Raw genomic sequence first — 15,366 nt, forward strand, 5'->3', positions numbered from 1 at the left:
GGGACAGGTTGTTCAACAATTTTATTGACAACAATAACATGTGCAAATAGCTGCACGCCAAACCGACAAATTGGGGAGCTCAGTGTCAAGGCAAGTGGCCCACTCCGCATGAAACTGCCTGCTTCTTAGCCTTGGGATCAGTAGTACCTTCTGACTCCAGGCGGTCCAGCCCATAGGTCACAGCTGTACTGATCTTCCTCACAGGTGGAAGAGCTGTCCTCCTAACAGAAGATGCCATTGATGCTGGAGTTACCAGGACCACAGTTTTGCTGGATGGCTCCTCTGTCTGTCCAGACTGGGTAGCAGCCAACCCACCAGGAGCTGGAACAGCATTCTCACTGGTGACCAGGACCACATCTGCAAGATCTACAAAAGACACAAAGCAGCAGCAGTTTGTCACTATGATTTTAAAACCCCACCATTTAAGAACAAACTCCTTAATGAAAACTTAACTCAGAGTGGAAGAAGTTATTAAACTCTTGCCTCTTTCAAGATCTGCAAGCGGCTCTGCTGTAATGAAAGCTTCTCCTCTGGGACAGCCAGCACAGGAGGTTCCCCTTAATGAGAACTCGGCTAGGTTTCACTTCCATTGCTTTGAGGACCGCTAGTCACCACCCCATAGCAAGATCAGAGCACCAAGACACTGGTAGAGATCTGAACCACCTGACAGATCTAATTGTTTATTGCAAAGATAGAAATTAGTTGAATGTATAATTAAATCCCAGAAGCAAATTAATTAGTGGAAACTGCCGGAAGAGCCTTCTCTCCCCTACAGAGAGGCCTTAATTTAAGAGATACAATGCAAATAGGTTTTTCTTTTGATGCCCTGAATTGTAAGAATTACCAGAAAAACTGCCCAGCAGCAGTTTCATTGCAGTGGTACGTACTACTACAGAAATACACTCAACCTCAAAGCCAGCTTTGTGCTAAGGGAACCCTTGCTACGCTCCTGTTACAAAGGCAGGCTCCTACATGTACCTGCCAAGGTGACATCAAGCCAGTAGGCAGCAGCTGAATGAACACAACTGCTTAAAGCATTTCTGTACGAGCTACATCAACCTGATAAGAACTTGCCATTCCTCAATGGAAGCAAATATATTGCTGGACTCTTGCAAGAGGGTCACACACACACACCACACAACCTGCCCTCCTGACCTTCCACTGCTCCCACCTTGCCCTGATGTTTGTTCTTTGGGCTGAGCATCAGCAATCTGTGACTGCTTTTGGCTCCAGAAGTAAGAGCTCTGCCTCGATAAATAAAAAGGAGCTCAAATGTTTAAGGCTAAAAGTCAGCTTGCTGTCAAAGATGGGCATGGGGTTTTGTTTTGGCGTGGTTTGGTTTTTTGTTTGGTTGTTTTTGTTTGTTTGTTTTTTTTGTTTTTTTTTTTAAATCCCTACTCCATTGTTATTTGGGCCAAAAAGCATATGCTGGCATATTTCAACATAGTGGATCTGGTAGCACAGGCAGGAAGCAGTGGCAGCCCAGGGCTAGAGGCAGCCTGCAGAAGGCTAGAAAAACGTCACTTAGACTATGGATGCTGTGTGGTGAGACTTCAGTACCCAAGCACTCGTATTGGTTTCAGATGTACCGTCCATCTCATCTTGTGTGAGAATGAACCCGCAGTCCTTGAAGCGGAACCCTACCTTCTACATCTGGAGTGTTTGCCATAGAGGAAGTACCAGTTGCCACTGGCACCTGGGTGGCACCGGGAGCAGTCGTCATCTGCGTGTCCTCTCCACTGTTTTCCTGCAGAAGGCTTGCAGCTCCTGTTCCCTGGGTAGCATCAGGCGCCAGTGTCACCACTGACAGAGCAGCATCAGCCTCCTGGGCAACTGCTGTCACCTCCTGAGTAACACCTGCAGCAAGAACACGTGTCAGTACCAACTCACAAGACAGCTGACAGCAACAGAGCAGAGGTTTGAAGGAACATAACTCCATGCATTAGCATTTGCAGAGCCACAGAGCAAGCAGCAGGTCCAGCCAAGCACCATCAGGGCAGTGCAGCATAAAGGCAGATGTGAGAACCCACATAACAGGAATGAAAGCAGCAAAATCAGTCTTCATTTTCTTAATTGCCCCTTTAGGGACATGTGGGTCCACCGGGGAGCAACACCATGGGAGCACAGCACTGCAGGCTTGTGGTGTGAAATACCATTCAAAGCAAGTGAGGCTGCCAGAGCAGTGCTTTTAGTGACCAGCTCTCATGGCTACAACACTTCAGCTTTGTAGAAGGGTTTATTTTTGTTGCACAAGTCTTATTGATAGTGTTGTTTACCCAACATCTGGGAAAGAGCAGAGAGGGAACCTGCTGACAAGTCAAGTGCTTATGAATTAAATCTAGAAATTAATCAGTCAGGTTTCAGCACCAGCATGCAATTAGCTTTTCTTCTTTAACAGCAAAAGCTAGATCTTTTGGATGCAGTGAGGGGAAGTTGTCCTTTTTGCCTCTGTAGCCTAAGAGGGAAGATTAAAGATGCCCAGCGATTAAAACAAAGTCCTAGGAACAAATCAGTCCAGGAACATGTCATTGCCCAACACCTGACCAGACTTATTTTTAGCATTCCCCCTACATTTTGAGCACTGAGTAGAAACATTGTCAGTGGGATGATGGTATCATCTCCGCAGGTAAATACAGTACAGGGTGACACCATCAGCCTGTGGCAGGCCATCTAGGAAGATTTCTGCCCACTGATAACAGAGCTGGCACAAACACTGAAGTGTGGCCAGGCTCTGACCATCCACTCTATGGTGGGGAGACAGCACCAGGAGCTTTTGTTACAAAGGACAGAGAGCTCCAGACAGATCTTTTGATCTGAGCATCCTTCTAAAGCCATGGAAAACATCGGTCACTCACAGGCTACTGTGACAGCTCACCTATTCCTGGATTTAGGAAGCATTTACAGCCATCCATTGTCTCTGCATCATCTGCACTGACTGCAAGTGTCCATAGCTAGCAGTCAACAGTCAAGTGATCCAAGATGCCAGTTCATTTAATCCCCCCGAGAATTATCTCCCCCTCTGTTTTGCAGGGCTTGAGAGTGAGCCACAAGTTTGCCATGTCAAAGGGACACTTGGAAGAGTATTATCCTCCTTGAAACCAAGGACGCTTAGCCAGCTGGTCAGAGGCTAGGCTCCCTAGTCACTGGAGAGTCATGCCAGAGGGCTATTCCAAGCGGATTTACATCTCTGGTCAAGGGGAGATACCTACAACCAACCACAGCTGTTCCCCTCATCCCCTACATGAATACCAAAACTGAAGCCCCTACTTGGTAGTACACTGCACATGCACTACTTCATTAAGTTAACAATACAAGATTTTTTACCTTTCCATGAGCTTTCCAGAGTAGGAGATAAATCAGACTGTGTATCTGTCACCACAGCAGCCTCCGGCTGTGATGGCAGGATGCTTTTCCCCTCCTCTGCTGTGACTGCACTTATGTTTTCCAGTGAATCGAGATCAGCCATGTCTACACCCGTCAGGTTTGCAGTGTGGAGAGCATCACCGCTGTCTGTGGGAGCTGCTGGCAACTCCTCCCCTTGCACTGGCATTGTGCAGTTGGTCTCCTCAGCAAGCCCAGGATTTGGTGGAGGGGATGCTGGCAACGGCAGCACTCTTGTCACATCCTCTTCCTCCTCCACACCTCCCTGTGGGGTCTGGGATGGTTCTGTTGCCCCCAGGTCCTCTGTCATCTCCTCCTGAGACATGCTTACCCCTTGACTTCTGTCTCCCGGTTTTGTGTCATCCCAGTCAGGTGGCACAGTGTCCATAGGGTGGCTGGTGACAGTGCCAGCCATGGTAGGCAGTTCTTCTCCCCTGACACCCGTCCCTCCTTCCAGGTGGAGGGAGGCCTCAGTCACCATGAGGGGATGTTTTGCAGCCACAGATGCTCGCACAGCCAGGGACCTCAGAGGGCTCCCTGTGCGGGGTCTTGGCATTCCCATCTCAGAGGTCACACCATGAGCCTGGGGAGTTGGGATGACAGGGTGGTCACTGGCTGCTTCCCAGCTGGGAGGGCTGGGGTACAGCGTGGGCTGGGGCACAGCCGAGGGGTGCAAGCTGCTCTCTGCTGCCTCCTCCTCCACAGCTGTCCCAAAAAGGGGGTTTGCTGAGAGGATGGCAGAGCTGTGCTCTACTTCAACACCACCCTCCGTGGTGGCCTCGCTAATGGGGCCACTGACAGACTCCTCCTGGACAGCAGGGTTCGGTGTGGTCACAGCTGTGGTCAGCATGGCCTTGAACGCATCATCCTCATCCAGCTCCGGCTTCATGGGACCAAGGTCCTCTTCATCTATGGCAGCCACTGCCACAGCAGAGGTGTGAGCACCCAGCCCCTGGCTGCCTGGGCTGACGTGGCTCGGGCTTACAGGCAGCATTTCTCCTTCCACAGTGAAAGCTTCATTTAAGAGTGTCCCAGATGGATTTACTGACACTCCACAGGGCTCTTCAGAGATAGACTGTTCAGAAGGGCCCGGGTTATTTTTTGAGTTCAGCATGCCTGTCCTTTCATCTTCTACCCCATTTCCTACCCAGGGGCCATGCTGGACCTTTGTCATGTCCCTCTCCTCCAGTGGCTGAGATGCAAGGCATGGTGGACTGGAGGACAAGAGCAGGATGCTGCAGGTGACCACACAGATGTTAAATCCTATTGATCTACTCATAGCTGAGAAGAGATGTGCCCAGAAGCCTGCAAGGCTGACAAGTCCAGAGTGCAAGGCCTAGAAAGGGAAAAAAGGAGCCAAGATTACTCATACCCATAACCATCTATTGACCCAAGGTATTTAATAAGTGGGTGACAAGTTCCAAGCATACTAGTCCACAGCCAGTTCTGAGCAGACGCCTCTTACACATCCCAAGCAATGGATCCCATCATCTATTTTACTGTACCTAGACTAGCCAGTCTGAAATCTCATGCCAGACAAAACCAAATCTTGATGTGAAATCCAAGACAGACCTTGCCATGCTCTCACCCCAGTGGTAGAGTGCTATGTTCTACCCAGCAGCCATCAGACTTGCACGCATATGATGAGGATCAACCTGTTTGTCCTCTACCAAGTCCAGGAATGATGCTTGTCAGGGCCAGACTGAGGTCTCAGGCCTGTTATGGCAAGCCCTGTTCTGTGCAGTGACACAGAAGGACAGCAAGGAACTTGCTCAGAAGAACAAGGTGGGTCTATAGGGCATAACATTGGACCAGAGCCAAAACAGGAGGCTTTAGGGCTGCATTAGTGTCATGTCCTGTATGAGCTCCCTGGCCCCATGGAGAAAGGCTACAGCCCAGACAGCAGCACTGCTGCATTAGCACACTGCACCGTGGAGGCCCTTCCAGAAAGTTTCACATGTATAATCATTGTGTGCTTCGAGATTTTCCAAGAGAGCGCTGAACCAGTAGCCCAGCAGTGATCCAGCCACCTGACAGCCTGCTCTTGGCAGGCTCTGCTGCCTCCAGTAACACAGCTCAGGCCGCCGGGCAGATGGAGGACCTCACAGCAGCAGCAGCCGCCTGCTCCCAACCACCTCCCTCTGGGCAAGTGCCTCTCAGTCCCGGGCTTGCTGCACCATCACTCAACAGCAGAAGACTATCCCATCCAAGGCCCCACTCATCACATGCAGGACAGCTGGTCACACAAGTCTCACCCAGACAGCAAACAGCCCTCCATCCCACAGCAAATCTATTAAGGTCCTCCTTCCAGTACCAGGAGGCAGCTTGTCAGTGGCACAGTCAAGCTCTACTGCAAGAAGCCTCCAACCATCAACAGCGTCACTTGTTTTGGCTGGTATGTTCTCAGTTTCACAAGAGAGCCACTCTTGCCTTTGAGACGCAGGACTAACGAAAATTAGTAAGGAAAGAGGCTGGGGTTGTCAGAACCACTCCTCAGGCTTCCAAAGACATTGCAGTCTTGCTTATGGGCACCAGGATGAGTACCCCAGCTTACCAGACTGCTCATTTCCCCACCCAAATAGCATGTAGATAAATATTATTCACATTTGTACACACACAGTGCAGCAGCAGGCCACCTAGCACTGCTTTGTTACACAGGGGTGTACCACTCCTCCATGTCTTCTCATGCACCCATGGGATGCCGTGCCAGAGGTAACAGCTGTTGTGGGGAGAGGGATCTCAGTAACACCACATTTGTGCTAGTCCATGTAGCTCAAAGGCCCTCTGTGTCCAGCTGCTCATATACATTGGAAAGCATTATTGTATGTGCCCAGTCAACCAAACAACCAAAACACCAGAAAGCTCATGTTGTATGTGGTCTGGTCCCACACAGCTATGTGTATTCCCATTGTAAAACATACCTCTTATTCCACACAGGAGATAAAGACTTCTCCAGCTGAAGACCCTTATGATGTGCAGGGCTGTCTGTAGCACAGAAGACAACCTCGGCATTACCAGCTTAGAGAGACACAGGTCAGAGTCAGCTACCACAGGCTCTGCTCTCTGGTTGAGCCTTCAGGGCACACCGAGTCACTTTTTCCACTCTCCCTGCAGCCCCAGCCCTCAGTTTGCGCTGCTGGAATAACTCCCCATCACAGGCCACACATACACCTGGTGCTCAGGGACAAACAGAAACCACCAAGAAGCTGTTCACCAGCAACAGGACGGATACCTTTCACTTTATTTTTAGCATCTCCTTTCTCTGGAGGGTGGGTGGCCACCCATCTATCACTACCCTCCCTGCCAAAAAAAAAGAAAATAGTTGAAAACTGACAGTATTCAGCTACTCTTCCAGGCTAATCCTTTATGCACTTTCATAATTAAAAAGCACTAAGAGTATATTATGCAAGTTAAATTGATAGTGCCCAATGACATGCATCTGCCTTGCTGTGCTGATGAATATGAGCTATGTTCACCTCACACCCCCTTTAGCAAGTGACAGTTAAGATCAAACATACTGAAACATGAGGTTTGGTTTTGTTCGGTTGTGTTGGTTTTGTGTTTTTTTTTTTTTAAATAAGAACAGTTTGGATCTAAATACAGTTTCTCTGGAAGTCAGGAGTCTTTTTAGGCTACATAAGTAGTGTTAGCAGTGGTTAAACCTAGACAGAACTCCAGCTGCACTTGAGAGACAGCCATAGCATTTCTCTTGCAGTCATATATATTTGCACGTTTTTAGCTCTAGGTTCTCAAATAGCCTAAGACATTCAGAAGGTGGTTAGCAGAAGTACTAAAAAATTAATCTCTCTTCCTCAACAAGCTCACTCCATCTTTACTAGGATCAGGAGTGTCAGTGAATAAGAGGAAAAGCTGCTCCCTAGAAGAATGGCTTTTAGAGATCCATTAATTAAGATGTAAAAAAAAAAGTATTAAGAGCCTTCCCTCCTTCTGGCTAGTAGATAACATGGGCAAGCAGTACTAGCCTGACACAAGAGTTCCCAGGGTACTTGGGCAGCCTCATACTGTTTCCCCCAGTCTGAAAAGCACTCTTGACTGTAGTTATACATTTATATAGGCTAAAAATAGTGCTGGAGAGCTATTTGCTCAGGAAACCCACAACGACCAGATCTAAGCTAACCTAGACCTCTATATTCAATGAAAGCTGGAGATAGCGGCGTGGAGCTTGCTGCAGGATAATGGCACAAGTTCACACTTCAAAGAAGATTAGTCAGAGCTTAAGATCTACTTAGCTTTAGGAAGAGGCTGGATTAGACAGTGTATGAACAGCAGTGACCTGGCTATCTTCTTAAGCAGAGTTTGACTCTGCTGTAGCACCTCCACTTAACACAAAAGCGATCCAGGTTTTAGTAGGTAGCTGGCTGCAGAGCAGCTTGTTCCTCAAGCTGCATCGGGCTATACATTCATCCTCCCATCTGGCTATTTTTACAGTCATTCTGCTCTACAGCCTCAGCCAAGCAATACGAGCAAGCTGGAGCATGCTGCTCTGACCAAGCACCTCTACAGTAAGCTTAAGCTTTTTTGTTACTAGCTTGAAGCTGTAGAATAACTCAGTATTTCATGCCGCAGGAACTCCTTGTCGCCAGATTTCACCTGGCATTCTCCAAGCCAAAGCCCTGGAGGAGAACTGCCAAGCACTGGGTGGAAAACTAATCCTTGCTTCAAATAGGAAACACACACAGAGGGCAAGAGGCAACACCAGGTACTTCCCCTGCACTTAATAACAACAAATCCCAAGAGATGCAGTTCCCCTAGCCGCAAAGGCAGCACAACTGCAGGCAGCCAAGGAGCTTCATCTTTAGCATGGAAAAAAAATTAAGTTGTCTCTTAATACCTGGTAGCCCAGAAAGAAGCACAAAAGACCTCTAGGCTAAAAATAGGTGCCAAAACAAGGCATCTCCAGAAGCTGCCCATCAGAATGAGAACCCGCTACTACTGTGGACAAGTCAGTAAGGTGAGGGACAACAGAGATAAAATGGTCACCAGCCAAAGCAGTCTTGTAGACTCAGCTGGATCTTTCTGAACCAGTCTGCTTCCTTGCTCCACACCATTAGCAATAGCTATTAAACCATTAACCCCCCTGTGAGTTTCAGAGACCTGTTTGAAGGGTCAGCTCTTGGGAGGACTGACAAAAGCCAGCTCAGAAGGAACCCCAGCCTGTTACGGTCACTCCAACAAGGCAGGCTTGAAGGGGACAGCCCAGAGCAGTCCAGATTTCTCCTGTTCAATAGCTGTTCCTTACATGGACCAGCAGTCTGTGGACACATACTACAAAGGATGAAACTCTCCCCTCCACCCCAGTTGTACTTAGCTACTCCTTAGGATGGCTTTTTAGAGTTTCACTCAGCCAGTTTACTTTGGAAAAACTGGCAAGAAACCCCTTTGCTGTTATTTTCTGCCTTTGGCAAGTTCTGGCTGTGTTTTTCCTAAATTGTTGAAACAGGGAAAAAAAGCATCAAGCTTTTAACTCACTTTAATTAATAACCCTGTTCTAACAGTCCCTCTCCCACACAGAGAGGACACTTGTCCTCTGAAGCTGAAGTGGCTGCATGCACCATATAGCAGTGAGCACGGGAGATTATCAGGTCAGCTTCAGAAAAAGAAAATCACTGTCTAGCCTTTGCAGTACACAGCTTTTCACACCTCCAAGTACAAGCTTGATTATGCCAGCTTTGACTGGCTGAACAGTCCTGGATGTGCTTGGCTTGGCAATTCAGCCACTGATTGATAAGGGAAACAGACAAAGCTGCTGCAAATCTTTCAATGTGAAGATTTAGGCAAAACATAGAAGTCAAGCAACAGCCAGCAATCAAATGCTTGTTACCAGAGTGCTAATGTATGCTACCCAAGCCTTATTACTCACGCTGAATACAAAAGCCAGCACACAATACACTGCAGAACTCCAACTCCTACTTTTGCACACAAGCTGAAGAATTCCTTCATTTCATCTTACATTGTGTCCTTGTCCAGTTCAACGAAGCGAATTGTAGAGCCGACACTCTTACAACACATACTTCAGATAAACATACCTCAACCAGTTAAGTCACCTCCAACAGCTCTCCGAAATCCCAAACAGCGACACGACTCCACACCAGCCACCAACACAGCCCGAGTTGGACAAGAAAAACTATGTAGACACAACCACGTATCAGAGGGATGCATCCTCCTCTACCTTGGAGGACAGATCCTTACAAGCAAATAAATGAGATCTTAATATTCTGTAAGGACATTTCCCTACCAGTCCTAGTGAGGCACCTTAATACATAATACATCACCTCCACTTCCAGCATTGGTGTTCCAATAGTAGTTCTTTGAGAAGCGGGAGACATGACATGTTTTAGACATTATTCTCCCAACCACTAAGCGATTGCTTGCTTTGTTCAGAACAGCGTAAGACCACCTACGGAAATCCCTACTCAGATTTGCAAGTGAAAGCCGCATAGTTCTTCGTGGCTTCTGACCCATGCCAGGTCCCCAGCACCACAGAAGTCAGAGGTCTACCAAATTCCTGAGGGATTAAAAAGATTGCGAGGAGGAGCACGGGGGGGGGGGGAGGCCATAAGAATGAGGCCAAAGGGTGTTACAGTTTTCAAACACCAGAAAGATGGAAATGCTGCTCTCCGGACTGACTAGCAGCAGAGCAGTAACATTCAGATTCCAATTAGCAAGAAACACTCAGAAATTTCAGCGCCTCCCCTAACACAGAGCAACACTGTGCAGCAGATCTCCTGGAGGATCATTAGTCTCTGCAGGTGAAGGTTTAAAACCAGATTAAATACACCTTCTCAGGCCCTTTTAGCTGGGTAGAACCTGCTTGTTCACCAGGGAATGGGATTAGGATGGCTCAAGGCACGATGACACCCAGCACACCTGCTTGCAGGGCACAGATCCATCCCCTCCCCCCCGCCCCCGTTCTCCTCAGTCATATTTACAGGTAGGCTTAAAGACCCAGAAGCGCATCCTTCCCCTACAGCCGCCCACCACGCACACGGATCAAGTGCGAACAACCACCCGGCGATTTCTCCAGCCCAGGCCCGCAGCAGGACGGAGGGACAGCGGTGGTCACCCCCCTCAATCCCCCCCAACACCAGAAGAACATCCCTGCCTGGATTTTCCGAGGGCGCAGGACGACACCCCCCTCCAACCACCGCCCCCCCCCCCCCCCCCGCATCCCCCGGGGCTGCAGGGACCAGCCCGCTCGCCGGGAACAAAGAGCCACGCCGAGGATGCGCTGAGCATCATTACCAAGAACGGAAAAAAAAAAAATTAAATGAAAACGCATAAACACGCGGCAAATTCGGCTTGGGGGTGGGATGGTGGTTGTGTGTCCCCCCTCCCCTTCCCCGGGGTGTCAGCAGAGGAGCCCACCCCCGGCCTCACCTGCATCCTCCTCCCGCCGCCGCCCGGTCCCTCGCCCCAGCGCCCCGCGGGCGGAGCGGAACGGGCCGGCCCCCGACACCGCCCCGCCGGGGGCTGGCCCGCCCCTCTCCGCTCCGCCCGGCCGCTGCCTCGCCGCCGTGGGGGTTTTGTGCTCGCCGCCACCCGCGGAGCTTGGGAGAGGTCGCCTTCTCCAAAGGCAACTTCCAGCATCCGAGTCCCACGCACCCAACTCTTCCCCGCCAGCCGGGGTCAGGGTCTAACCCACCAGGCCCCTCCGCTTTGCTCACTAAAAGATGCAAAAAGCCAGGCTTGCGGCACCCTTGGTAGTTTTCCATCAGTTACAGATTCTCCTCCAGTATTTTCAGCTGTAGAGGTCACCTTCCCCTAATACTTGAAGGAGGAAGACTTCTTAAATAGTATCCCACACATGAGCTTGTTTCAATTTGTTTGGTTGGGTTTTTGTTTTGTTTTAAGTGCCTATTTGTCCAGGGAAAAAGAAAGGTAAACAATTTTACTCATGTTTTCTTCCTCCTACCTGTTTTTTTTTTTTTCCATGAGGAACCCCACAGCTAGCCTAACAACAGAAATAGAAAGCCTTTACACCATCAAGTCCTAGAGTGCACATCACCTCACTTTGTCAAATAGCAGCTCAGAAGCCCATACCTTGCCTCCAAAAATGAAAAGGAGATCCAAAAACAAAGAGATCAGCTTATCCCCCTCTCACCTCCCTGTCCAGCCTGATGTCAGGGGCACCACAAGGTCTCAGCTGTGCACACAGGATTTTATACGCCATCTTGGGCAATGACTCATTCAGAGCGGTGCTGCAGCAGGTGCAAAGCATTTGTGCCGGGCAGGCACAGGTGAGAAGAGACAAAAACTAATGCTCTTTCAAAGGAGGAAATGGCTGGGGCAGAGAGATCTGGGGGAGAATTGCTGGGAGGGAATAGAGGAATGGTTTATGAGAGAGGGAGAAGAGTCAAAATGCTGACTTTGCTATGCATGTGCTCTACCACATGAAGCAAATTGGTGAATCCCTCTGGTATAATAATCTATAAAAGGAGGGTTTGTTTGGTGGTTTCTTTCACATAAGAGAGTACGATTTAACCTGCTCGTACCTGTCAAACGCTGGATTCTCTAAATAAACAACATCCATTTGATGGGACGAGGGGTAATGGTTTTAAACTAAAAGAGGGAAGATTCAGACTAGATATAAGGAAGAAAGTTTTTACGCTGAGGGTGGTGAGACATCAGCCCAGGCTGCCCAGAGAGATGGGAGATGCCCCATCCCTGGAAACATTCCAGGTCAGGTTGGACGGGCTCTGAGCAACCTGATCTAGTTGAAGATGTCCCTGCTCATGGCAGGCAGTTGGACTAGATAGGCTTTAAAGGCCCCTTCCAACCCAAACCATTCTGTGATTCTATGATTTAACATAAAAGAACTGATGGAGGAAAATGGAGATATTCCTCACCAAGACATTGTTCTTTCTTTCTTTCTTTCTGTTTGTTGTGCTGCTGGAAATAACATTTATATTCGTGGCTTGTTCTCTTTGATAGACTCACCCCAATGTTTTACCAGTCTAATTTTAGAGAAATAGAGTGTTTTCTACTGGATTTCAACCAAACTGGAACCAACACAATTCATTTTGGTAGCATTCTGCATCCAATATTCAAACTTTAAAAAGACAGATTTGTTGTAGGTCAGGGCAATTTCTTTCAGGGTAATATTGCTAACCTCTGCATAAGTTGAAAATAAAGTGTGAAAATGCCTGTATCAGCAATAAAAACAGTCACTGGCAAAAGACATCAGAAAGAACTTCAGAGTTAGGCTTGGCGGAGCAAACGGTCAGAAAAAACGATGGGAATAGTCCCTTCTGGCTTTGCATCTATGAATTGCGAAATCTGGGAAATTATTCATGAATCAATATCTCTAGTGCTGCAAAATCTTTCTAAAAAAAATGCCAATATGTGAAAAGAAAGGATGTTTACGGTCTCCTCTAAGGGAGACAGAGCAGGGGGGAAAGGAAGAGATAAGAGCTGCATTTTTGTGGCCGTTTGAAACACCACAAACTCCCAGCATAGGGACCCAAAACTCTCTGGAGGTTCATCTTCTGTTCCGCCTGTGTCATTTTGGCGGAGGGCTCAGCCCTGGAGGAGGTGCCACCTCTGAAGTTAACGATGTAGCCAGATTTTCCAGCAAACAGAAATCAATGAGGGCTTATTTTCCACTGCAGCACTGCACGTTGTGGTGGGTCAGGGATTGATTCCCAAGGCGCTCCATCATCCGTGTGCAGGGAGAGGGGCAGGAAAACAGAGACACCCCCCACTAGAAATCAGAGCCATCATCGATGAGTCCGCCAGGCTTGAGACACAGGCTACAAAATTCACCCCTAATATTTGACCTGGGATTCAGAACAAGGGATGTTGTTTTCAACCCCTTTTCTATCTAACCTTTAAAATTATCAGGAAAGTTATTTAAAATGTAAAGCGCGTGTAACTGATGCTCCACCCTTCTCTAAGGCATGCAGAGCACTTAATAGATTGGAGAGGTTTTCACTTCCCCCTTGTCATTGACTGACTCTGAACCCAAATTGGCACTGTCTGCTCTCAAGGTTAAATATTTCACTGATAATCACTGCAACCAAAATAGCCGGTTATCTCTGGTTTTTTTCCCTGTCTGAAATTGCAAATTCCCCATACACTGCAAGTTTCTCCACCCTGCATACCTGCCAAAATCATCGGCTTCTGCGTTATCAACAAAAAAAATCTGCAGACTGAAAGAAGGAGGCATGATGAAAGAGGCAGAAATCAGAAGTCACCAGAGACCACTGTTTTGTTATTAATTTCTATGTCTTATTAATTGGAAATACTAATTTTTAACTCAGTTCAGTACGCCACAGAGCGTACACATAAGCAAGCAAAACTGGCCCCACTTCCACAGCAAGTGAGGAAACATCCATTCCTTTCCCGTCTTAGCAATTCTCTGGTTTGAGACATTTCAGTGCAATCCTCTATTGGTCTCGTCCTTCAAAGAGTTCTCACCCCCTCAGGTGAAATTCAGAGATTAAATTCAGATGTAAACTGGTTTATTCTTCCATGCGGGTAGCGTAGCTGGTAAAGAGCATGGGACTCATCCCATTCCCAGCTCTGACTTCTTAGATGACTTTCAAAACTGTACTTTACCACTCTCTGCCTTTGTTTCCCCTTCTCTAAAATGGAAATAATAATACCTATCTTTTGTCAGAGTCCTTTACAAGATCTGCGTATTATTATAACAGCAAACTCTGTTGTATAAAGTAATAATATAATGCAGTGGATTTCTTTAAAAGGCGATATTCCTGTTGCAGCCCTATTGCACAAACCAGAAAGTACAAATAACATGTCCTAATTAAGAGACTGGGTCACTTAAAAATTTACATGAAGACACATTTTGTATGTATAAAATGAACTAAAAAATCACTGTCCTGACATCAGAATACTGCATCTTAGGATGCTACTCTTGGCATCGCTGATGAGATGATAACAGCTATCCTAAGTATGTCAGGACATGCCACAGAAGGTAAAGGCAATTTTAAAATAGTTACCATTAATTTCGCTGCTGAACGACTTTCCCGAATTGAATATTGGGGACATCCAGCACATAAATCAGTGCACATCTCTATCACACAATTCACCTTTACATCATCTGGTAGTCTCTGTCTTAAGGGGACCTGCTCTTCCCATTAAACAGCAGCCATGGGAATGGAGCAGCAATGAGTCTAAACCAGGGAAAGTGAGAACAGCATCCCCTGTTACGGAGAGGGAAGTAGGCTTAAAAAGAGTCCACTTTGAAAAAGGTATCAGGAAGTTTATGGCCAATCAGTTATTTCAAATGTAATCATCTTACAGATGACCAGATTTCTTTTTCCTCCAACTGCAAATCTGATAAATGCCATCTGCAATTAAAACTCAATCAAGAGAATCAACTTGGATTCCTTTCTTCCCTGTTCGACACCACTGGCACCAACAGAAAAGCTGCGCAAGGCCAAGCGATGCCAGTGCAGCCCATCGCTAGCTGTGATTTATAGTAATTAGTCCTACAAGGAGGCACAGGATCCAGCTTCTGCTTTCACAGCTCTCGTGATTCTGCAGTGCGCACAGAGCAGGAAAGCCGTAAAAACTTATTTTTGTCACTAAAGTCAGCAGATGTGACTTGGAGAGCTCACAGCGACCAGATCTGCTGAGTAGCAAAGTGCCATTTTTACACAGTCACTTTTCAGAGTAGAACCAGACTTTTGCTGACTGGTCCAAGGTCAGGGGAATCAGTCACAGTTGCTCTGGGAATACAGCCCAGGAGGAGCAACGCTCACCTCCATAACTGAACCACGGTGCAGCCCTCGCTCCTCTTCATATCCTTTAACAAAAGCAATGCAGTTAATATCAAAGTACACCCCATATTACAATTTTCCCAGAAATAAAGTGCTGAGGAAGCCATCCCCATGCATATCGGAGTCTCAGCTAAAACGTGAACCATCTGTCAATTCCCTGTAGCGCTTGGATATTTTTTTCCCCCGTCCTACATACTCCTCTACAAAATTAGGCTGACAATAA

At 47.5% G+C, this 15,366-nt stretch overlaps 1 protein-coding gene across 3 annotated transcripts in view; it reads right to left on the minus strand.

Moving 5' to 3' along the window:
* Positions 1-10,876, minus strand: part of ARMH4 (armadillo like helical domain containing 4) — a 71,224-nt gene extending 60,348 nt beyond the window's left edge. For all 3 annotated transcript variants that reach the window (XM_063333355.1, XM_063333354.1, XM_063333353.1), the window contains exons 1-4: positions 10,780-10,876; positions 3,325-4,717; positions 1,645-1,857; positions 148-366 (exon numbers count right to left, since the gene is read on the minus strand). In XM_063333355.1, coding sequence (XP_063189425.1) covers positions 148-366; positions 1,645-1,857; positions 3,325-4,717; positions 10,780-10,785 — 1,831 coding nt within the window. In that variant the 5' untranslated portion in view covers positions 10,786-10,876. The remainder of the gene's footprint in view (positions 1-147; positions 367-1,644; positions 1,858-3,324; positions 4,718-10,779) is intronic.
* Positions 10,877-15,366: the final 4,490 nt, after the last annotated feature.

This window comes from Chroicocephalus ridibundus, chromosome 4 (assembly GCF_963924245.1).
Source record: "Chroicocephalus ridibundus chromosome 4, bChrRid1.1, whole genome shotgun sequence".
Classification (NCBI taxonomy): Eukaryota; Metazoa; Chordata; class Aves; order Charadriiformes; family Laridae; genus Chroicocephalus; species Chroicocephalus ridibundus.